The 26551-nt window shown below is 34.3% G+C and overlaps 1 protein-coding gene across 9 annotated transcripts in view; it reads right to left on the reverse strand.

Moving 5' to 3' along the window:
* FBXW7 (F-box and WD repeat domain containing 7) overlaps positions 1-26551 on the reverse strand; it is a 224941-nt gene that overhangs the window by 42255 nt on the left and 156135 nt on the right. Inside the window, exon 1 of one of the 9 annotated variants that reach the window (XM_058436826.1) lies at positions 493-820. The exons of 7 other annotated variants lie outside the window; for them this stretch is intronic. In XM_058436826.1, coding sequence (XP_058292809.1) covers positions 493-753 — 261 coding nt within the window. In that variant the 5' untranslated portion in view covers positions 754-820. Of the gene's footprint in view, positions 1-492; positions 951-26551 lie in introns of those variants that run through there. One more of the 9 variants, XM_032148327.2, reaches the window with a different exon arrangement.

Genomic DNA, 26551 nt, shown 5'->3' on the forward strand with positions numbered 1-26551 from the left:
TTGCTGAAAATACTGACTTCAGAACCAAAAATTAATTCCGGAATTTTTGAAGGGTACAGAAAGTAAACATCTCTTTAAATATAAATCGCAAATAGTCTCATGATTCTATACTTTTAAAGAGTCAACTAATGAAAAAAGAAAAACTATATACAAGGTATAGAAAAATTGAAGGCAAAAGGTTCACTAAAAGCCAACTAAGGATAGAGTATTTCCAGGTCAGCATTTAACGGAGCTACATTTCTAAAGTCTGAATATATTTTTAGTGAAAAATTCTCAGATTAAAATATACATTTTATCTTAAATTTAAAGCTTTTTCCAGCTCACAGTCTTTCCATTATTTGCTTACATTCATGATATAAAACAGAATACCAGACATCCAGCCACCCACCAAAATTAGAGGATACTGCAGCCATCTCTGATGATACAGATTTTCCTTCTCAGGCAGGCATACACACACAATCACATAGCATAGGAAGAAAATAGATTACTTACTTTGTAAAAAATCATTTTTAATGTGCCGTAGAAACCCATATTTTCTGTATTTTTCCCCTTCAGTGATTCTGTGCCCCCGTGTGTCCGGCTGCTTGGCAGTCTCTGACAATATAAACCTTTTTCAGGTAGGTATGTCACAGATTCTAATGTGGACATGCTCGGGCACGTCAGAAAAGGAAGATTAGGGAGCAGAACCGGCAACAAAACTCCACAGTAAAGGCAAATGCAGCTCAGTATCAAACTGCTTCTCGGGACACACATACATACATGCAGCTTGACTGAGAAGAACTCGAGGGAATAATGAGAGAGAACGGGGAAGATTATTGGAGGAGACTATGCCCTGTCAAAGCCTTGACTGAACAGATTCCTCCCTCAGCAGCAGAGGGATCAGATTACATCTTCCCTTGAACACAGAATGGTGCAGTCCAGGATTCAGCAATGCAGACTGCACATCAATTATATGGTGATCCGCTCCAGGGAACCCGTAAGCACACAACGCACTGAACAGAGGGAGGATGTGGGCAGCAGAGACCGCCCCCACACGACAGCCCCCTCTCCCCTTTCAAACTTTCAGGAGGTTATTTTTGTATTTTGTAAAACCTGCATTTTTGAAGAGTTTTAAATAGCAAGGAACATTTCCACAAATAAGTCTTTTCAGAAACATTTTGAAAATAGGATATATTTTCATACGGTCCCCCTCAACAGAGGCAAAGCATGCTATTTTCACTGTCATCCTACCGTAGTCCTGGCACAGACTAATCAGATTTTTCAAGTAGCTTGGATGGTACAAAACAGGCAATCCCAAAAAGAGAAATTAATATTCTTTGGGGTTGACTGACAATAAAGTAAACTGGTTTGGAGCCGACAGCATTTGCAGAAATTATGTAATCTAAGTTATATTTCAACCTGCGTATTTTGGTATTGATTTAATAAAAACATTCCCTATGCTTTTCCATTTCAATCCTTTAAAACATAGTAATTTTCAGGAAAATTGCCATACACTTCATCAATTCTGACTAATCATGAGAATATCTTTTTAAGATTAACAAACTAGTACTACCTAAGTGTGTAAAGTTTGGCCAAAAGGCTATTTTATCCCCAAAAGAGCAAACACTGCTCGCTGGAGAGGCTCACTTTTATTTGCTAATTTAATCTGGAGTAAACAGGAGGCACTGGACTTCTATCTCCAAAATTATTTTGACAATCTGTATTGCTTATCATTAAAAAGGCATTTTACATAATAAAGGTGCCAAAGTTTGCCAGAAGGCAACATTTTTCCTGGAATGACTACTACACAAATCTAGATATTTCATCTTACAACTTCCTTCACAACTAGCTTCAGGGACAATTATAAGATTCCTTGAACTAGAAAAGCCCATTATTAAGGTTCTAGTTAATTTACTCCTACCCTCCCCATTAGTGTTCTTTATTACAAGTAAATTGTGTGCCTATAGTTACCACTATTTGAAGTTTCTCCAGAAAAACAAAATAAAACAACCATTTGGACTTACTAACATTTTAATACTCTCTGCTATGGTGGTAAATGGCTTTCTTAAGTAAAATGGTTCTAAATACTGCATAAAGTAGTATCATAATTTTAAAAATAAAAATGTTTACCTTTATAACTAAGACATTACGTCAATGCAACATCTTTTACTTTAAAACAAATGAAAATAAAATAACGTAAAATTTTACGAAGATGTACATCTTCAGTCTTCTAGAAATTATATTCTACTGTCTACTTATCTTAAAAAAAATCTCCTACCTGGCTCTTAAATTAATTCTTACCCTCAGGAACAATATGTATATGTACTCAGCAGAAGTTAGTTATCTAAATAATCTCACTTCGAAGAGAAGCAAGAAAACAAAAAAATCTAATTGTTAGGAATGGACCCATAAACCCTTTTGTTAGAAGTTCTGAGGACTCAAGATTTAGAAAAGGGGGAAAAAAGGTGATTTTCCTCAATGTTCTGGGCTATGAGAACATCTGAAATTTCATCCAGAATTTGTCAGCGGTAACAAGCTTTTCATAAGACAGGTGTAATACTAGTGCTATAATAGTGTATACTTTGGCTTCAATTGAAATCATGTCCTATTTCTAGTTGAACTAACCTTTTCAAATTAAATCTACTCAGTTAAGAAGAGATCAACTTTAATGAAGTAGGGGATACTGTCTCAAAACCTAAAGAAAATATCTCTTAACTTTGTATATTCAAAGGACTGCTCCCATGGTTATATGGCTTCTATTTAGGGTTGTGAGTTACAGGAAAACCTGTTCCCTACAAATATTGTTTATATGTGGGTACTGTCCTGTAGATCCATGTTTTACTACCAGGTTGGTATGCTTCAAACATCAAAATGATATACAAAAAAGTCTACACTGAGAAGTCTTTCTACTACCACATATCCTCCATCTACCATGGTTCCCACTTGGGAATGATTTTTATTATTTATCCTTTAAGTGAGAAATGCGTACGTTTATAAGTACTAATGAAGACCTTGTCTTCCCAAGTATTTAAACAATTCTCCCTAATATCTTATGATGCTAATTTGAACTGTGAAGAATCTGTCAAGCAAAACTAGTCAACCAAGCCTCTGAATTTCAAATTAACAGAATAAAAATGATTTTCAACATTCTCTGACGTACTATCAATGAAAACTGTGATCTATTATATTACTGTCATCATAATCCAAATATGAACAAAGCAAATAAAATCACTCATTTCTATTTATACCACTCTTGGCTAAAATATAGTTTGAAACTTTATTCAGATTTAAGTTTTTAGTAATATTTAAAAATTTTTATGGGTTTGTGTCTGTATTTATCTATCTTATCGCTGTGACAAGAAACATTTTAAACTTCACATCAGTCTATTATCTCTGTTAAATAAGTTTTTTTTTTAAGTATTTTATGCCTTACACTAAAATATTAAGTAGTAAGTTCACAGGAAAGAAGGTCAACCAAATAGCTAAGAAACCAAATAGCTAAGTTAGTCAACCAAACAGCTAAGAAAATGCTTATGTTGGTCATCTATATTTTTAGAATTACTATTTCACTGTATTAAATATATTTTCATTACAATAAAGTAAATTTTCATGTAATTTCAGCTAGGCAATCATTTCTCCCATTCTATAAAAAATTAATTCTTGTGTTGACTGACAACCTAGAAGCATTATTGAAATTCCATTAGCAAAGGGAATGACCAACAATAAGGTCCTGGAATAAAATCCATCTGCTAACTCAGACCCAATGCTCATCTCATCACAAATCCACTGTGCTAGGTGTAGAAGTGGAACTAGTGTGCTAGCATAGAAGTTAGCAGTAACGAGGAAAAAAAAAACAGCACAAATATATGAAGATATCTTTGCCTCTGGGGAATGATGCCATAGAATCATTAACCTGTGAGCTCCTACCAGAGAAATGGCTCTCTCTGAGCAAATAATTGGGATGACTTAAGTTTTTAGAAGGGCAAGTTGTGGTTGTAAGGAGAAAGAAAAAATAGTGTACATATAGTGAGAAAATTATAAACAAATGGTCTTAAGTGAATCATGTATCTTCAGAGAAATACTTATCTTTATACATAATGTCAACATAAAGGATGAAGTAGTTAATAGAGTACTTTACCTCACCTTAACTCTCAAGAGTTCATTATTTCCGTCTTATATATAGTTCTATTACTGCAGTTATCATAGTTCATTGTCATTATTTTTATACATCTTTCTCCCCTATCTCCTCCCTAAAGATTCCCCTATCTCATCCCTAAAGAATTAGAAATAAATTCTTACTCAAATTTATTTCTAGGGCATCCAGAAAATGATACAAAACAAATAATTAATATTTTTGAATTGGCCATACAAGCAAATATCATAAACCACAGCATTATTTTTCTAAAGCTTAAACATATATTACAATCAGTACTAGAAAGTTTAGCTCAACTAAAAAGTTTATAATTAGTGGAAAATACTATGAATACTATTAGTTCTTTTCATTACCTTGCTAACATTTAAAAATACACTTCCATTTTATAATAGTAGGAGAATGTGTTTATATTCCTATGTCAGTGATTTTATTATTATCATGACAACACTTTGCACTCTGGAAAGGACTAGGAAACCACCACAGTTAGCTGTCTTGCCCTGAGCGCAGAATTTAGATTACAGACAGTTCAAAATTACAGACAGTTCAAAATTTCAACATCAATGAAAGGAATGCCAAGCATCTTGAGACTGAAATACTTTGAAATTTCACTAACTCACTGTCATTAACTTTCTGGGATGTGACTGCTTATTAAAAGGTTTGCTTATTAAAACTGGCAAACTAATAAACCTGTTCTATTACAGATATCAATTGGAATAGTATATATGCCCAGCATTTACATTTTCACTAACACAAATAGGTGGCAGTATTGACCAATAAACACTTTTCCACATTTATTCATTCAGTAAGCATTTGTTTAGCACCTACTTTGTGTTGGGCACGGCATATTATATACATTAACTGAAACTTTGTTCTTTCTCCATTGGAAATATAGTCAATTAACACAAGAGCACAGTGTAATGTAATACACACAAACATCTGACTGTTAGAACTCAACTGAAATTAGTTCTAAAAAATTTTTGAGAACATGTAAAATAAAACAAGATGAGCCAGCTTTAGTTCAAAACTACCATCTAAGTAAACAAATACTGTGACACTAGTGCCTTAGAAAAAAATCCCAAACACTAAACATTGTAATAGATAATCTTACTTTACTTAAACTTATTTTTGGGGGGTAAGGGGATGTTTATAATAATATATATAATCCAAACCTCTGTAAATCAAGCTGCAAATCAAAATGTTATAGCTGACTGATTTTAAATAAATTTTAATATAATTACAGAAGTAGTAGTTTTTTTTTTTCTTTTTAAAGACAGAGTCTTACTCTGTTGCCCACGCTAGAGTACAGTGGCGCAATCTTGGCTCATTGCAACCTCCACTTCCTGAGTTCCTGAGTTCAAGAGATTCTCATGACTCAGCCTCCCAAGTAGCTGGGATTACAGTCGTGCGCCACCACACCCCACTAATTTTTCTATTTTTAGTAGAGATGGGGTTTCACCATGTTGGCCCGGCTAGTCTCGAACTCCTGGCCTCAAGTAATCCGCCTGCCTCAGCCTCCCAAGGTGCTGGGATTACAGGGGTAAGCCACCGTGCCCGGACAGAAGTTTTAATTCTTGAAGTTTAAGCTATTTAAAACTCTCCTTACAAAGACACAGCCTCTGATGATTTGACACAAATCAACTGCAGTATTAGTTCAAACAGTGTAAGTTTTTTCATTCCGTCAGATTGGGCCAAATTAGTCACCTGATGGACACATGCACAAATGTATTTATCTACAAATATATAAATATACATACATACATAATTTGTACCCAATAATGCAAGTTAAGAGTTCTATTTATGCCAGCCACAGAAGAAAATAATATGGGGGTTTTATTCACTCCTCTAAAATTTATATTGTTACAGAGCTGTCAGACTAATACTAAGTCAACATCCTCTACTTTTTCATAGACAGCCGGCATCAGTGCAATAATTTGACAACAAAGTTAGCAAGTCACCCTGGAGTTTACTGATTTATCCAGAAAGCAATGAATCTTTCATGCTTAAAATCCAAAATAAACTACCAATAAGCATTTGGAATTCATAAGTTTCCTCTCAAAATTTTATTGTGAATTTCTTATAGCAATACCTTCAGTAAAGACAGACAGATATCATGGAATAAAAGTATAAAATGTAAGTGTGACTTCAAGAAAAATGAAACCACAAATATGACCCAGGAAAGAATTTAACATGGAGAAAGAATGAAATCAAATTTCCCTCAATACAAGGCCTAAACCCTATTCACTCTTCTGCTTTCTTTACACAAATCCATATTTATTGCTGCTGTTTGTGATTTTCAAATATATTTGCCTGACTTGAGAAGAATTTTCCATAGGTGTGATACATTAATCTTGTATTCATTTCGAGAACTGTTTAAAATTCTAGGATTAATTTCCTAAATTAGTGATTAGTCATGATAAAAAAAGTTTTGAAAAGAGAGCTAAAGACTAAAAAAAAAAAAAAAAAAAAAAAGGTGTAGCTACTAAATCAGCAAAAAACATTAACAGCAGGAAGCCATAGAGTGATTTTGGATGTCATCTAATTCCTCTTTGTTTGTGGAATGAACACAAGCAATGGAACCAGAGAAACCTGGATTTAAGCGCAAGTTTTGCCATTACCAGAGTGTAATGTCAGGTGGTTACTTGACCTTTACGAGTTTCAGTTTTCTCTTTTTATAAAACAGTAATGATTTACCCACCTAAACTACAGAGTCACTGTGAGGACACAGAAAATGCCTAGCACATAACAGATACCCTAGAAATGGTAGCTGTATTTAACAGGTGAGAAAAGTAGGTACAGAATTAAGTGTCTTGCTCAGGCTTAAACAGCTAGCTATATTTAGAACCTTGGTCTCTGGTCCCAAGATCAATAATTCTTACTGATTTCCATTAGATATATGGTAGCTCAAGTTAAGCTAAAACACAAGACATTGCTAAAGAAGAAAAAAGTGTTACATTTTGCAAATAAGTATGTATGTAAACTATAAGTAAATCTTGATTATTCAGTTTATTGAATCATTATTTTAGGTCCATATAACTATGCTTCTACTACATCTGGGAAATCTGAGGCAAAGGCCTGCTGATGGGGGAAAGGTGACAGAAACTGAGAGAAAATTTTAGGTTAAAAAAACAATCAATTGAGAAATAAGTCACCTCCTATATCCCAATATCTGCGAAATGCTACCAAGGGCAAACAAAAACATTGCAATTACCTTCCTCCCACAAGATACTTAAAATCCAGGTGACAAGATAAGAAATGAGGCTGGGTGTGGTGGCTCACACCTGTAATCCCAGAGCTTCGGGAGGCCGAGGCAGGAGGATCATTTGAGGCTACAAGTTCAAGACCAGCCTGGGCAATATAGCAAGACCCCATTTCTAGAAATAATGAAAAAAAATTACCTGGGCATGGTAGTGTGCACCTGTAGCCCTAGCTACTTGAGAGGCTGGGGCAGGAGGATCGTTTGAGGTTGCAGTGAACTATGATCACAGAACTCTACTCCAGCCTGGGTGATAAGGCAAGACTCTTTCTCAAAAACAAACAAACAAAAACTACCAAAAACAAAACAAAACAAAACAACAACAACAACCACGAAGACAGGTGAGGCAGGAGAATTGCTTGAACCCGGAAGGCAGAAGTTGCAGTGAGCTGAGATCGTGCCGTTGCACGCTAGCCTGGGCAAAAAGAGCAGAACTGAGTCTCAAAAAACAAAAAACCCCACAAAGACAAGAAACAAATAGAAAGCAATACTGGACTACATGTCAATTGCCAAACTGGGTGGAGTGGGTCAGAAAATGGAGAAGTTATTTTAATAGTCTGAGAGTTCATAAATGACATGGTCTTGCTTCTGTGTTTAAAAAACAGAAGTTTGGTAAGTGTTGAGAGGGAAGAAGGAAATTATCACCTGTGGACCTGAGATGTAAATGGAAATACGACTATTATTAACTTGCCGGATTAACAGCGTCTATTACACTTCTAGTCACTGGTCTTACAAGGTTCATTAGGGGATAACCCATGTGATGCAATATTTATCCTAATTGAAACATTTAATACTAGAGTTAAAATGTTATTTAACATATTGTTAAATTTCTTCAAAATACTTCCTGCCATGACTCATCATTCCATTTTAGGGCATTATGTGTCTTTCTGTACTAGGAGAACTTGACTGTGTGGGTATGAAGACTGTTGACTTTTTATTTTAGTAAACACTGACAAACAAGGGGACTTTCTGTTTGAACAGGCATTCACACTAGAAATCATACATACAAGCAAGTTGTACTCCTGAATATATGGCGTAGGGAAATAGTGTAGAAAACATTCACTGAAATTGTATATTCCCAGAAAAAGTTAATGAAAAAACAATCCAAAAAGTTACTCGGGGCAACAGGTGAGTACACAATTCACCGATTCTTGCCAACATGTGGCTGAAAGAACCTCTCCTATTCAAAAAGGTATAGCTCACTAAGAACATTTTTCATCTTGTTCTACCCCAGCCCGTTCTCCCCACACCCCTACTGTCTGGCCCCCAGACTCAAAGCCTCCTTTCTAAAGAACAGACTTTACTATAGAGCATTTTGAAGTCTCAGAAACTGTTCATCATGTACAGAGCTAGGTGACTATAGAAGGGTGACTGTAAAACTAGAAGGTATGTGAGATTCCGTAACACAATATAAGGTACAGTCCTTTTGAAAAAAAAGCATATATTTTATGTGCGTGTGCACTGTGTATGCATAGAGAAAAGCCTAGAAAAATATATTAAAACATATTAAATATATATATATTATTAAAATGCCAGCCAACATTTGGCTGGCAGATACAGAAAGTCCAGATTCATACTTACTGCACTTTTTAAAACATAGGCATCTCTTCTCATCAAGCATCTTACTAATTTTCCGGAAGAATTCAAAATGACAAGTCATAACTTGAACCAATCTTTTAAAACTCTAGTTATGAATCAAAGTCTGTGAACTGATTTCACTAATTCAAAAATATTCATTGAGTACCTGTTTTGTTTTGGTGCTAGGCCAGTGAGAAACAAAAATAACACTGGGTTCTTGCTCTAGAAAGTGTGTCTCATGGTGATCTTTAATCAATTCTTTGTTTTTACGTAGCTTGCTTGTTCTTTAAGTACTCAAGTGTTTGACACGGCTGTCAAGTGAGTAGGGAAGAACATAGTAATCAGGCCCCCAGTACATTTTAAAAAGAGAATTCTATTCATTTTTAAAACATTAATTTAAATTTTAAAGCAATTCCTATATACATACATATACTTTAACAAATTGCATTATTTGCTTTAAAAAAAAATCAAGAATTCTATGACTAGCAAATACATGATTCCCTACCTGTTTAGGAGATTCCAAAAGACTGAAGGTTCAGTACATTTTCAAGACAACTTAACTTGAAAAGGTATCTAATGTATATTTGTCTTTTATGTGCAGTGAACTGTAAGACTGATAGTTAGAAGCACTTTGCTATCTTGTCAACATTCTTCTCATAGAAATATTTTATTTACAGATTCACTTTCTTAAAATTTATTTTAGCACATGATTTAAAAAATATTTACCTATAAATACTTGAGACCTCCAAATGTTTGAACACTAACTTTTGCCAGGCGTGGTGGCTCACGCCTGTAATCCCAGCATTTTGGGAGGCCGAGGCGGGTGGATCACTTGAGGTCAAGACCAGCCTGGCCAACAGAGTGAAACCCCGACTCTACTAAAAATACAAAAATTAGCCGGGTATGGTGGTGCGCACCTGTAATCCCAGCTACTCAGGAGGCTAAGGCAGGAGAATTGCTTGAACTAGGGAGGTGGAGGATGCAGTCAGCTGAGATCACAACACTGCACTCCAGCCTGGGAGACAGAGCTAGACTCCACCTCAAAAAAAAAAGAACAGAACAGAACAGAACAGAAAAAAGAAAAGAAAAAAGAAAGCTTATCACATTTAATACATGATTCTAAAAACTCCTTTATGTGGAATGAATATCGTAAGTTTCCCACCAGTTGCATGAAGGCATGGTATGTAATGATGGAATGATGACTACTAAACAATTATGAATTATAACTAAAATTAAGAACTGCTCTGGATCTGAACAAGTGCATATAGCTGTGGTCTGTTACGAACTGCTACATGGTAAATTGAGACCACTTTTTAAAGCTAAATCTTAGATTTCTTAAAATCTTAAGTTTATGAGTCAATGTATGTTCATAATTATACAATATGAAAAAATCCTATGAGGAATAGTCTAAATCTACTCAAAAGAATATAAATTCAAAGCTAGCAAAAGGATGCTGAACTTTAGTGTAATCTTAAAATTCCAATATTTTTTAGTTCATGAGATAAAGAAGACACACACACATTACGTTCTTCATTTTAAACCTTTCCTTTAAAGTTATTCCATCAACAGACAACACAGCATATTAAAAAAGAACTTAGGGCCGGGCGCAGTGGCTCATGCCTGTAATCCCAGCACTTTGGGAGGCCGAGGCAGGTGGATCACAAGGTCAGGAGTTCAAGATCAGCCTGGTAAAGATGGGGAAACCCCATCTCTACTGAAAATACAAAAAAAATTAGCCAGGCATGGTGGTGGGCGCCTGTAATCCCAGCTACTTGGGAGGCTGAGGCAGAGAATTGCTCAAACCCGGGAGGCAGAGGATGCCGTGAGCCGAGATTGTGCCACTGCACTGCAGCCTGGGCGACAGAGTGAGGCTCTCTCACAAAAAAAAAAAAAACAAGAACTTGGAATAGAAGATAGAGATATGTTAATCATCATGATCACAACATAAACAGCAAAGATTAAAATTAAGTGGTATTTTCTAAGATATTTTTAGTCACCTGACTTTTATTAAACCATTGCAATAAACGATTTTGTTAGACTAGGATGTAATTTACCCCCTACCAATCCATTTATTTCAGACTTTAACTTTGTGAGATTCACAATATTTGTTTATTATATACAGGTAGCACAGAAAAAGCTAGTGACTGACAGCAATTCGTGTGAGCCTCTAACTCCAAATTCCATTGTATTATCAGTCTCATCCAAATGAATCCTGAGTCATATAATGATTCTCCATTTTCTAAACAATAAGAGGGAGAAAAAATTAAGCAGTGATTCAAATGTGATATTTTTAGATCTAGATCTACCACATTTTAGAAATATTTGTCCAGGGTTACTAAAAGCCAAGCACTAAGCAAAAAAGATGCAAAACTGAGCAAGATGTAGTATCTATCCTGAAAGCACTCCCAACTCAGGAGGGAAGGGCAGACAAGTCAATAAAAAATGACAAATCCATTTGACTAATAAGTGAAACTGCTTAATCTGTATGACAATATATACAACTAGAAGAGGAAGAGATATTTTCAAGAAACACACATGGCAATATTTTAAAACAAATGTATAAAAGAAAAATAAACACTAGATTTTAAACTGACCTGAATGCTCTTTCAGCGCCCACTATCAAAGATGCTGCAAACTTTATTCCAGTTTAAATAAGCAACTCCTTTTCAAAAAGATGTTTTCTTAAGAATACAATGCATACAGGAAAGGAAACTCACTACATGTCAGGCACCCTTCCTAGGTGTTTTTCTTATATTAATTCAATGAAACGGTTTAACAACTTTCTGCAGAAGGTACTATTATTATCTCTATTTTACAGATGAGGAAAGAGGCACAGAGTTTTAAGTGACCCCAAGGTCACTTAAGGTACATGGGATTTGAACCTAAGGAAGCCTTGGTCTTCAGTTTACAAAAAAATAAAAATAGGGTTCTCTATATACAAAGCAAGAAATATTGGCAGTTTAAATATCTCTAAGATGTTTTCTTAGCTATTTCAGTATGCAAAAGTGTGAGGTGAATATGAAATCCACACTAGAGCCACTGCAGACTTGCAGAAAGAAGAGACAGACTATGCATGCAGCTAATTGTGTACGGTGATACACTTTATTTCTGGGAATTCACCAGGAGCAGCTTGACAACAAGTTAATACACTACTGCCAGTGGCTCCGCTTGGTTAAGAACTGCTCTTATAATCTGTGACATTATATTGAGGCCAGGCAGTCATCAGTGGGCATACTGGAAGAAACACAACAACAAATGGGCTTTGCTTCCTTTTCCCAAACCCTCTCAGGACTTCTATGTCTTACTCTCCTTCCTTCATGTCCTATGCTTTATTTCCCTAAAATATGAAATAAAAGAGAGGTGAAAACACAAACATCAAAGGATCTCCATTGGACTGTCCTTTCAACGAAGGTACTAGGTTTTTTCCCCCTTACCAAAATGATTTGAACCCTATGGAAAGCTGGCAAAAGTTATGAATCATAATATTTACGAAAGAAACTGCTTCAAATGCTCTTTGTTGATTACTCAAACCCAAATACACTTAATAAGGGACTATGACTTCTTCATTGAAAATTTTTCTAGTACATAGCCTAAAAATACTTGACTTACTAACCAAGTAGTAACACATACACAGGATTTTCCATCTGAATACATAGAGCACATGCTTTTCAATATGTGGCTATCATGTGGGCCCTGTTTCTTAACTTCATTACATAAGGCCTTTTTTAAAGAGCCAATCCATCTTTAGTAATTGTCCATTTGATCCATGTGTGGTTATCATTCCTAGCAGTGAACATCTGTATTGATACGTATGTATCTCTGTGATTCTATCCTACACTTCATTGTCTCAAGTATCTCTATAATTATATTCTACCTAGGATACATAATTACAACACATGCAGATTTATATGGTTATTTTAGTCTGCCACAGACACTCTCATTCATTCAATATAATAGTTACTTAGTTGCCTAACATAAGCTAAACTAAGTCTTGTGTCTGTTTCATGGCTGGAGTTCACAGCATAGTGGGCAAGATAATGAGACAAAACAAAGCAAAACTGCAACTGTGGTAAATGCTGCAGTGTTCGAAGAGTGTTAAGAATGTTGAGGTTTCCATCTAGTCTGTGGGTTCAGAGAAGGCATCTTCTCTCTGAATGAATGAGCTAGGTTCGGGGCAGGGAGGGGTAACCACCTATAGCTAGAGGACACTGAACAGAGGTAGGATGGCAGGTGTAAGATGAGGCTGAAGAAGTAGACAAGGGACAGATTACCCAAGACCTCAAAGGATTTTGGGTTTTACCGTAAGAGTAATGAAAAGCTAATGCTGGATATTAGCTAAGAAAAAGATATAATCAGATGTATTTCTTGAAAAAATCATTCAAAGTGTAATGTTGAAAATAAAATGGCAGTGATTAAGAGTAGATGTGGAGAGACTGTGTGAGGAAGTTATTCCACTAGACCAGGCAAGAGATAATGATGGCTTTGATTAGCTAGGTAGAAACAGAGATGCATAGGAGTAGGCAGTTAAGAGACATTTAGGACATCAAACTGATAGGATAGTAACAGATGGGTCATGCATGGCAAGTAAAAAAGACGAAGGTATCAAAGATAACACCTGTTTTCTCACTTCTGCAATTGGATAACAAGGACTGGGTTAGTTGGTTGTTTTTGTTTTCTGGGGGCCAGGGGTGAGGAGGATCTTGAGATATCTTGGAGATAACCGGGTATCTAAATCTCATGCTCCAACTGGTTCTGGCCCAGAAGAAAGGTCTGGGTTGGAGATGAAAATATGTGAATTATCTGTATACAGGCTATCTCTGATTTCCCAGTGCTTGAAGCCAACACTCTGTTACAGTGTGAGCACATTAAATATTTGTCTGTCTTCTCCAATAGACTGTAAGTTCCATGAGGGCAGTATTTTGATTCTGTTTTGATTCTTGTTGTATCTCAGCTCCTCACATAGTTCCTGCATATAGTAGGATACCAATAAAAAATATGTATATGAGATAATTAGCAACATAAGACATACTCTAATCAACAATGGTAGAGCTACAGAAATAACAACAGAAAACCATTAATTTTCAACACAATTTTAAAAACTCATAATTTTCTAAATAAGAAATGATGATGTAGGTGAACAATACATTTTACAGGCTTATCATTTTATAATTATACTATTGTTTATAATAATTAATATATTCCCCCTCAGGGAAAAGTCATAAAAGCATTTCTAGATATTTATCATACAGTCCAAATACAAATTAAATTGGAAGAAAATAAGTTTGATGTGCAATAAAAATGCAACTTCACAGTTTAGGACTTCTGTACCTTTAAAATACCCAACAGAACCTAAACTTTCACTATGAAAAGGAATACACAGTTTTAGTAATGCTTGTTAAAGTACACCACTTCTCACAGATCTCATTTAAATCACTTTATTTATTCATAGTTATTAACTTCACAGACAATATTTTGTACCTCCATTTTACTGACAAGAAATCTGAAGCATGAGTTTCTGAGTTGCCAAAAGTGTTGTAACTTATACTAGCTTTAAAAACTAAATGCAGTGTTTGGTTTTTTGTCCTTGCGATAGTTTACTGAGAATGATGTTTTCCAGTTTCATCCATGTCCCTACAAAGGACATGAGCTCATCATTTTTTATGGCTGCATAGTATTCCATGGTGTATATGTGCCACATTTTCTTAATCCAGTCTATCGTTGTTGGACATTTGGGTTGGTTCCAAACCCAAACACCGCATGTTCTCACTCCTAGGTGGGAATTGAACAGTGAGAACTCATGGACACAGGAAGGGGAACATCACACTCCGGGGAATGTTGTGGGGTGGGAGGAGGGGGGAGGGACAGCATTAGGAGATATACCTAATGCTAAATGACGAGTTAATGGGTGCAGCAAAACAACATGGCACATGGATACATATGTAACAAACCTGCACATTGTGCACATGTACCCTAAAACCTAAAGTATAATAATAAAAAAAAAGAAAAAACTAAATGCAAATCAAAACCACGAGATACCATCTCACACCAGTTAGAAGGGCAATCATTAAAAAGTCAGGAAACAACAGGTGCTGGAGAGGATGTGGAGAAATAGGAACTCTTTTACACTGTTGGTGGGACTATAAACTAGTTCAACCATTGTGGAAGACAGTGTGGCAATTCTTCAAGGATCTAGAACTAGAAATACCATTTGACCCAGCAATCCCATTACTGGGTATACACCCAAAGGATTATAAATCATGCTACAATGAAGACACATGCACACGTATGTTTATTGCAACACTATTCACAATAGCAAAGACTAGCAACCAGCCCAAATGTCCATCAATGATAGACTGAATTAAGAAAATGTGGCAAATATACATCATGGAATACTATGCAGCCACAAAAAAGGATGAGTTCATGTCCTTTGTAGGGACATGGATGAAGCTGGAAACCATCACTCTGAGCAAACTATCACAAGGACAGAAAACCAAACACCACATGTTCTCACTCATAGGTGGGAACTGAACAATGAGAACATTTGGACACAGGGCGGGGAACATCATGCACTGGGGCCTGTCGTGGGGTGGGGGGATGGGGAAAGGATAGCACTAGGAGAAATATCTAATGTAAATGACAAGTTAATGGGTGCAGCGAACCAACATGGCACATGTATACATATGTAACAAACCTGCACGTTGTGCACATGTACCCTAGAACTTAAAGTATAAAAAAAAACGAGCTATACTTGTATATATTTCATATTTTATATATATTCACATATTTTAATCTCTATGAAAACAACAAGTTCTATTTCCTTTAAAATTAAATTGAATACTACATATGTTACACAAAATTGCCTAGCTTTATTTTGCTTCAGTTGCTTTTCATCAGCATCTCCCATTGAGAGAGGATGTATCAAGAAACACTAGTTAATAAAAAAGGGCCAAAAAAACTAAGATCCCACTAAAATACTCTAATAAAAATAATGGTTATTTTATTTATACTTCATTCACTTTGGTTTTGTGAATATGCAAAATATGCAAGAAATATTTTTAACAATAGATATATTTCTGGGCATACCATTCACTTCTAACTTTGAATGCAGATAAAACATTCCTCAACTTAATCTTCAACGCAGTCAACACTATACATATTGACATCTAAATCTTCAGTTTTCACTTTCTAATAAATATTCTAATATACAGAAACTGAAGAATGTTATTACCATTTTCACAAAGCATCTACACTTTTGTATATAGATGTGGACATTTTAAGTAAATATATTTAAGACTACGACAACACAAGTTGATGAGAGATACTAGGTGACAGTATTAATGCTTTTAAAATTATACTAAAGAAAAAACATACTAATATAACAAAGAAGAAAAAAACTGGTTAAGTTTTTTTTGGAGGAGGTACGGTTTGCCATTTATTACTTTTTTTTTGTAAGAGTCGATTAATATTCTAAAAAGGTCTACAAAAAAGCTGAACAACCTCTCAAGCTCTGAATTCATGGCACTGACCTTAGACTTTCTCAGAATGATTTTTAATGCACTCTGTTATTAGTAAAACCTGTTCAAACACATGCCCCATCTGCCAGCACCCCATCTGCAAGAGAGCTTCTTATTCTTGTAGACAGTACAACTTCTGCCTGTTTCCTTCTCTTCTCTACATACCAGCTGTATGGTAATGAGCATGAGCAGCTGAAAAATACTGCATGATAACAAAGCTAATATGAAAACAGCAGAACAGCACTTCCCTTCAATGAAGCAGTTGTAGCATGAACATAGCTGATAAGCTATTAAATAGAGGTAGGGGGTGGTTAGAATTTTATTTCTATGTGTGTGGGATGCCCGTGTGTGGGGATGCATGCGTGTGTGTTAAATATGGAATTTCTGTATAATGCAGAAATAACAAGAACCAAGAGAAGCACAGGGTACTAAAGAAAGGTCTATTTCTAAGTACTTTTGTTAAAATTTGTGAATCAGTTCTTTAAATGTTTTAAGTCTCAATTCTTATGTGGTAATGATATATCAGGTACCATTTTGACAAGACAGTTTTCAAATTTGTTAAAAAGTATGTTCCATTTCTTAATTACCAAATTTCGGGGGCTTCAGTAGGAAAATGGTGTCAGAACTTAAAATTATAATGGAAACTATATACTAGACATTTTAGCAGCTAACATACTATGTAAATCAATAAAATGTATTTTTAATTCTTATATAGGGATTTTAAAAATTCCAATTTAATGACATTTGAAACCAACACATTTATTCTGAGCATCTGAGAATCTCCAAACAAAATACCAAGATGTCACATACGATTTTCTTCATGTAGGGAGACATAATGGGGTTAAATTTTACATATATGATAGTCGCACTGAATGAATCTACATAATGTAAGTAGAACCAAATCACATTAACTTTTTATGCACAGTATCTTTCCACTCAGAGAAGATTAAAAGTCACTCAGGAAACTGTTTAAGAAAAATTATTCAAAATTTATGCTGTGCATCTTCTTTCACCACTTGAAGAAACTAAAAATGAAAAAAATACTCAAAATCTCTATCATAAGTACTATTAAATCAGGAGAATTAATTATAAATTTTACCAACACATCTAAAAATGTCTTATGAGGGCTTCATAATAGTTACAGAACTCTTGTACATAATCATGCTTTCCACGGGTTATTTCATTTTATACTTACAACAATCCTCTGTAAAAGGTACTACTATTAGCTCCATTTCACAGATGAGGCTTAGTAAGTGGTAGAGCAAAGAACTTAAACCCAGGTCCAACTGACTCTATAATCCGCCCTCTTAGGCACTCTGCTTTTCTGATATGAACTCCACGAGGGTGATGGCTGGGATGTTTTGTTCACTGTTGTACTTTAAATGCCTAAAGCAGTCTGTGGCTCATAGGAGGTATTGAATAAAGTGAATACATAGATGGAAGAGATAACTGCTCAGTTGTCTTCTTTTAAATATTAAGTCGGGGGAAAAGTTACTATATTTTGTAATAAAGTTTGTAATAACCTTAACCATTTTGACACTGAAAAAAAGATGTACCAATTAAAGAATCTTAAAAATAAGACTGTTCGGTAATCTCAGTTTTGTTCACTTGTCACATTGAAAAATTAAGACTGTAAAAATTCTCATAAACATTCATTTTGAAAGGATGACACAGAGTAAGGGCAAAACTGCACTCATCTTGGTATTTTCAGATTTTTATGAATCCATTTATTCTCATTTTTATTGTCAGACAGTAAAAATGCATTTTTCCTTTTAACTAAACATATTCCTTGACTTCAAATATAAATCAGGGCCAAGAGCTTTCATAATATAAGAGATTTTGTATAATACATGTAAGAACATGAACTGAAAGAATAGTTCCAACTTAATGAAGTAGTACCAACCATCCTTTAAAAAAGCAAGATATAGTTATGTTATCTTAGAGAAGAACAAACTTCTAACAGTAACACAGATTTTTAAAACTCACAAATTCAGACAAGATTTACAAAAACAGTACTATACTGCCCCTACATGTTCATATTAGTAGCAACAATGACATTTTAAAATCTAAAGTGATAATGCAGAGATTTCTATGGATTATTGAAAAGCTGTTTAAGCTGAAATTGTTCCCAAGTGAACTATATGAAATCACCCACACATAAAAATGTAATTAAATAGCTCATAAGTTTCAATTTTCATGTTCAAGACTAGCAAAGGAGAAGAAATTTAAGAAAATTCCATTCGACATTACCATAAATTTTCTCAAATCCTCAAAACAGATTTTCCCATCATTGTATGAGGATACCATAAAATAATCATAAACAAATGGCTAATTAGCCATGTGCTTTTGGGATAAATATTTAACCTTTTCTGACTCTTTTATGTGTGGGGTGGGGAGTGCTACCTTTACTTGAGGAAGAAAGTTCAAATTAAAAGTCTTGCTTTAGTTGTGAGTAAATTCCTGAAGAATGTACACATGGAATTCCACCATAAAATTAATGTTTCAAGTTAATTATATCAAAATCTTACATGTATAGTAGATCACTGCAATGTTTTTAGCATTATCTACATTTGGAGGTGCTACTTTCAATGGCCACTTTCAACTATTCTCTCTCTCAAAGAAAAACAAATATGCCAATAATGCCAACGTAGTAAGATGTATGTTTGAGAAACGATGACTCTCCTAAGAAGAAAAGCCTGCTATTTTATGGTTCAATAGCTCTGAAAAATATTCAGTATAGAAAAATAGAATTACAAAAACAGTATTAATATTTGAGAAAGACTCACTGCTTCCCCCATTCCTAAATTGCAATGAAGTTTATAAATATATAAACACAAGACACTATCAAAGTCACAAAAGAAAACTTTATTAATCTAACATAGTGACTTAAAAAAACCCTACTTTAATAATTTTACCCTTCATATTTTAGGAGTAAAACACTATATATACAAATAAAGAGACGTGCTGCATCAGCAGGTACTTGTGAAAGGAAATAACTGAATTGAAACTGTTAACATTTAGAATGTCATCGACTTTACCAAAAAATGCTGGGCCTTTCCACTATTATTTCTATAATAAAATTAACATCATATTAAAAAAATCTTAAATTATATCTACTGCTATTTATACCAAAATATAAACAAATATAACACAAATATATCTACCATAAATTTTATCTACCATTATATAACTAATTTATATGTGAGATACATGCTAGTTTATGCAATCTTCCATAGTGGCATGGAAAAAGACAAGAAGTCTAACTCTGATCCAGGAATAATTCAGAAAGAAATCACTAAGCTGTGCCTGTAGAATCATTAAAAACACCAAAAGAAAGTTGTTTTGCAAAAATATTTTAAAAAGGAGTTAAACGGAATCCTATTTATCCTTTCAGAGCATCAAAATAATATTTTGTTTATAATAGATACTATCTAACAGTATTTGAAAACTGGCAGATTACACATTTCAATAAGGCCACTAACATAATTCTATCAAATCAGGTAAATCATATGTACATGTATGTAGTTATGTATACATATGAAAAAACTATAATACAAATTATCACCAAATGATTTAGAAATGGAAAGTGTATAATTTAATAAAGGAGTCTGATGACACACTGTATGTTGGCACAAACTGCCTTACACCTTGGAGGACTTCTCGGGACCACTAAAACGTTGAAAGGACTTTTTTTTCCTGTTTTGTTCACCAGTGTATCCCAAGTGTCTAGAACTGGGCCTGGCTATTAGTAGATGCTTATTTGCTGAATAAATTAATTAAGCCATGTTCATCTAATTTTGATATGTGACCATGAAATGTGGACAATGAGACAAGTCTCTCAGAGACATGAAGGCATTTGTGGATTCCTTAAGGGAAAGGTGTGCTGTCTTATTCATCTTTGTAACAGTAGCAACACACACAGAGAGTATGCATACTATATATCAGCAGATTAAAATTAATTTTGTGGTGTTAATTTCCCATGGAAATACTGGGACAATTAAAAAAAATGCGGTTGAGGTTCTCTACCCTCATTTAAAGAAGAAGTCTTATTAGCATGAGCTGTATTTTAATCACTGAAGAAAAGTAATATAAAAGCTCCAAACTATCATTGTATTATATGGTTATAATAGCCTATAATTAGGTTAATAAACTTTAGGTACTCATCTATATATGTATGTTTTAAAGTATTTAATATGCATGTACCCAGAGACTTAAGATAAAGCTCAGACTACTCTGACATTTCAAAGTGTGTTCAGTTTTTTATGAGTGGGTGACAGTTGTAAAATTCTAAGGTCTCTGGATTTAGTTCCATGCTTTTGGAGACAGCTGTGTTCCTAAATTCAGAATATTTTGAATTGCAGAAAGGTAACAGAGTGCATATACTATTTATTACAGAACACTTCCAGTATATCACACATTAGTGTTTCTCCAGCAAAATATATGAATATTCAGATAAATAATAAAGATGACTGTTTTATGTTAGTTTGGGTAAGGTTTTGCTACTTTTATTTTTAAATTTTCAGGTTTCAGAGCATGCTGGATTTCTGCTTTGCAGACAAGGGACTGTGGACTTACTTCACACTTGTTTACCTTGCCAGGAGCTTAGTTCCAAGTTTATTTTTAGCATATTTTTCATCTGTCTTCTGTATTACAAGCCTTAACATTAGGTTAGTTTCTGTAAAACCTAACTTAGTTTAAATTTACAAATTTAAATAGCCTTGCCCTTTGATGTCAAAATTATACAAATTGTTACCTAATTAAAAATTTGTTACATAAAAGAAAATCATACAAGTTGTTTCCATGGTGTAGTTACAGATTTATAAATCATGTGCTAAGTCGCTTTGTACTCATATCTGACAACTCGGGCACAACCCAATACTAAAACATCATCTGATGACAAAAACATATAGAAGGCAGTATTATCAGTAATTAGCTATTAAGACCATCATAAATTGCTGGGAAAGATGAGAATTACACATTTAAAATTCCAAGATTATATGGCAAAAGTTAACCCTTAAAACATTTGGACACTAAGGGTCTGTTCAACAAATGCCCACTCCAGATCCATATACTGCAGTGGCTGTGATGCTGGAATAAGACTGCTTGAGTTAGTGTCCTAGCTACATTACTTACTAGCTAAGGGGCAAGAACCTTCCTATGCCTGAGATTCCTCATGTGTAAAACAGGTATAATACAACGTACTTCACAAGGTGATTTTAAGGATTAAATGAGTTTATGCATAGAAAGTAACTAGAGTAGTGCCTCTTCTACATCCCAAATCATACTCTATTCTATTACCCTATTTTATTGTCATCAAAATATTAACAGTAGTATTTATTTTCTGTCTCCCCAAACTACAATCTAGGCTCCATGAGGGCATGGCCTTTGTCTATCAAGTTCACTGTTGTATCTACAGGTTCTAGGAAAGTTCTCTACTCTAGGTGCTCAATACATATTTTTTCAACATTAATAAATTGATGGCAAGATGTAATTTGCAGCAGTATACTTAATATGAAAAAACATAAGACACGATCCCAAGCAATGATACAAGTTCCCTCTATCACTTCTCTGATCACCTACTTAGCAAACATCTTCAAGTTTTAATTCAGGGTTACTGTGAAGCCCTTCCTGAACCACTCATATTGAGCTCTGGGTGCCTCCTCATACTCCGACAGTACTTTGTACGTAAGTCCATTTAAGCAATTATCATTTTGTACTATAATGGTTTGTTTGTAGTTTTATCACTGTGACTTTTCATTTGTGCATGGGCATGAGGGATCATCATCATATTTATAGCCAGTGGCTTGCACAGCACAGAGAATGCAAAGAAAACTGACAATTACATTGCTTACTCATGTTGACGCATGATGCGTGAAACATTCTTATAGAGAAAAAGGCCAAAGGATCTAAAATAGAATGGTCTGATATGTGGTAACTGACAGTAATTAATGCCTTTATTGATAAAGTAAGTAGTGACCATAAAAAACACCAAAGGATCTGGAAATGCTTATATTTTCCAAGTACCAATGGAAGATATATGCAAGGAAGAGAAGCTTAGAAAACCACATTTTAGTTTCCTCACTCAAAAACAAACAAACAAAACCAAAACAAACAAAAAACCCCCACCACAAAACAGGTACCCTATTAAATTCCCTCTCTAAATTTGCTCATACCACCACCCTATTCTTTCTTCTCTTCAAAGTACTGTATTTTTTTCTCTGTTTCAGCATTTTCTGATATTTAGGAGCTACTCTAGACTCCCAAAAGTACCACCTAAATGACTATCCCATGTGTGTTTCTTTTTCATTTTCAAAATTAGTAAGTAGTAATTACTTTTAAAATTAAGTGTCAAACTGTATCTGAGTTTCGTTAAATTTAGAAAATGAAATATTCAAAATCACAGCTGCACAGTCATTTAAAAACATTTAGTAAACAAAAACATGCCACATTCTTACAGCACAAAAATTCCTTAAGGATTTTTCCAAGATTAACAGACACTTCAATGAATCAGCCATAGAAATATTTATACTAACTTTCTCCTGCATATCTCTGGAAGCATAAAAAGGTATTAAAAATAACCTCTGAATTGTAAGAGTTTATAACCTAACCAAGGAGATATCTATACAAAATTGTCATATAACATCATTAAGCAGCCCATATAATATGCCTAAGGACCAAAGATAACAGCAATAATCGTAACATGTTTCATTTAATGGATGAGGACAACAGTGGATGAAATCAGTGCCAAAAGGGAGGTTTCAAGAGAGAGGTAAGCTGGACCATGAGGTCATGGAAAGGATGTAGAAAAACAGGCACAAATGTAACCAGTGGATACCAAATAGACTAGTCACAGGGGAGGAGGGGATGATGCTGGCTTTTAAAACGTTTTATATTTCCATATGTTAAGGAGGTATCAATATATTTTTACTTGGCTAAGAGTTCTACGAAAGTGATGTTGAGTTTCGTGAAATCCCTTTTAGTCATCAAGACATTTTAGAAGAGGAGACTTCCTACAACTACTTTAAATGAGAATTAATCATAGCTAGACTAGAATTTTTTTTTTTTTTTTAAGGCGAACCAGGACTGGGGCTAAATGACAAAGCTATGACAGAAATGTAATGCTAAGTCACAGTGCTATAGGAAACAGGCAAGTATTTCTGGCAGCTGCTCCTGCTAGCATGAGAAGTACTCTTACAGTAGAGATTATTAATAGCTATATACTTTGGGAGAGGTTGTCACTTATACTGTAAAGATACCATGCTAAAATTCAGAAATGTAAAAGTATAATCTAATGTGACAAAAATTGAGACAACCATAAGAAGACTCGCCGTATAAAAAAATACGTTGAATCAATAATACATTATCAAATCATACATGTGGGTCATCTATTTAGATAAAAACACAGATCACAGTTTTAAAACCATGAGAAGAACGGAAGAAAATTACAGTTGAAAATAATATAGGTGACAAGTCTATGGCAAATATTATCTCCTATAAGAATAAAAAATAAAATCACTATGAGCGACAAATAATTTTTTAATCAATTGATATATTTTCCCTATGAGGCCTTAAGTAAAACCATATACCGTTATTTTCTCAAAATGAAAATTCAGTTCACAGAAAACCTAGAATAATAAACATGGAAGTATAACGATACAGTATCAGCTAAGAAAAGTCCACAAAACTTTGCCAGAAGAATAAATGTGCTTTAAAATACAATTTGTCTTGTAACAACATTAGAAACCCCATGCTGTTTTTGAACTGATACAATTTTTTCTGAAAAAATTTAATAATATTTATCAAGAATCTAAAGAAGTTCATACTCCTTGACCCAATAAAACTACTTCTAGAAATCTGTGTACAGTGATGTGTTTAAATTTTTATATAACAATGTTCAAAGCAGGTCACAATCTGAATCAACAATAGTGAGAAATTATGATATATTTATATGGCAGATTATATACTTTTGAATACCTACAGCCACGGGAAAATACTAGCAGTATATTAAAAATGAATTAAAGTGGCAGTTTTGTTTAAAAAATTATATGCTTAAAATCCTTATTGTGGTTATTTCTGACCAGTGAGATTACTAATAATTTAGGAAACTGTAAAGACAAGTGTCTTTTCTACATCACATATTTAACATGTCTAATAGTTTTATAAAGAGAAGTAAAAGATATTAAATATTGGAGGGAAATAAAAATTCATTATATAGCCATTGAACTCAGAGTTTGGAGGATATTAAATTACTAAATTTGAGAGGGTAATAATTCCCAAATTTGCTTTACCAACAGAGCTTATGATGGTCAGTGTTTTGGGTATGTACAAAATCTTCATATTAATGAAAATTTTATTGTAGAATAAATAATTAGAGATGTTATTTTCTGAAACAAAAGCAATACGACTGCTTAATAAGCCTAGCAGACCTTGCTGAAAAGTTCTAACGAACTCAACAGTCTACTACAGGTGCATAACAGATTAAAATTATACACCCCTTGAACTAACTGAAGTTTATACATACAAAAACAACAAATTAGGTTATGGACTAATTTGTTATGAGAATGAGAAGATTAAAATTTTGAATACAGGCTTGTCTATTATCATGAATAACTGAACAATGAAGAAAAACCTGAACCTAACACAGTATTGCTAAGAGGTCCTATGAGAGGTGCTGTGTTTTTTTGGTCATAATTGTCAAAAGTACTAATCGATTAACTGATGAGAATGGTACTGCATTGTCTTTTGAGGATGGTCACCTGTTAGGCACCCTGTTCTCAATTTCCTGACCCCGGACCCTGAAGTATCATCCCTCAGTTTACAAAAAGACACAGGACAAACATGCATACGGTCTGAATATTTCCAGTTTTTTCATGACTAAAATTGCTACATAATCTGTGAGATAACGTTATAACTAAAAAAAAAAAAAAAGAGATTAAACAAAAAATTTTAAATTTATAAAGGGACCGTGCTACAAAAATTATTTGTAAGTCAATTGTTTGAAACTTTGTATTGTCTCATAGAAACAATGTCAACAGCAATAGGCCCCCAGACTAACCCCACAAAATACTAATAGTTGAAAAGTGTTAAGTTCACAAGAAAAAAAATGTATATGTTACAAAGCATAGTAAAAGAACAGCTAGTACCTGCAGCATTAGAGAGTCCTGAGATTAAATACCAGCGTTACGAACTACCTGGAAAACTGAGAGAGTTATTAACTTGTCTGAGCCTCAGTTTTCTCATCTACTGAATGGAGATAAAACTTACATTGTTTCATTAACATTTAAACTATTTAAGGATTAAATGGATTAAAATATAAAAAGTAGCTGAGGAGTACCTAGAATACACAGTTGGCTCTTTTAAAATGATAGAAATCATCAATACCATTATTATACTATACATTTAGAAGATAAATAATAAAAAGCAGTATGTTAAAATTCTAGTGATTAGGCCAGGCACGGTGGCTCTGCCTGTAATCCCAGCCCTCTGGGAGACCAAGGCAGGTGGATCAACTGCGGTCAGGAGTTCGAGACCAGCCTGGCCAACATGGTGAAGCCCTGTCTCTACTAAAAATACCAAAAAAAAAAAAAAAAATTAGCTGGGCATGGTGGTGGGCACCTATAGTCCCAGCTACTCAGGAGGCTGCAGTGGGATAATTGCTTGAACCTGGAAGGAGAAGGCTGCCGTAAGCTGAGGTCGCACCAGCCTGGGCGACAGAGGGAGAGCCTGTCTTAAAAAAAAAAAAAAAAAAAAAAAAATTCAGAGTGATTAGATACACAAAAATAAAATTCTTCCTCCCACAAACACAAAAGAACTAGACAAAATGAGTCTTATAAAGGAAAGTAATGGCTTAAAGCTCCAGAACTCCATTCTAAAAGCTCACCATAAAATGAAACTTACACATAAGCAAAAAGCTATATGCAAAAGAAAATTTACTACAGTACTGCTGTAACAGTAAAAACCTGTTTTTCACTGTTCTTATAAATAACATTTTATTAAAACACAGTCATGCCTATTTGTTTAAGTACTGTCTGTGGCTGCTTTCATGATAGAAAGGGAGAGAGAGCTGAGTGCAAC

Source organism: Hylobates moloch, unplaced genomic scaffold (assembly GCF_009828535.3).
Source record: "Hylobates moloch isolate HMO894 unplaced genomic scaffold, HMol_V3 SCAFFOLD_3, whole genome shotgun sequence".
Lineage (NCBI taxonomy): Eukaryota > Metazoa > Chordata > Mammalia > Primates > Hylobatidae > Hylobates > Hylobates moloch.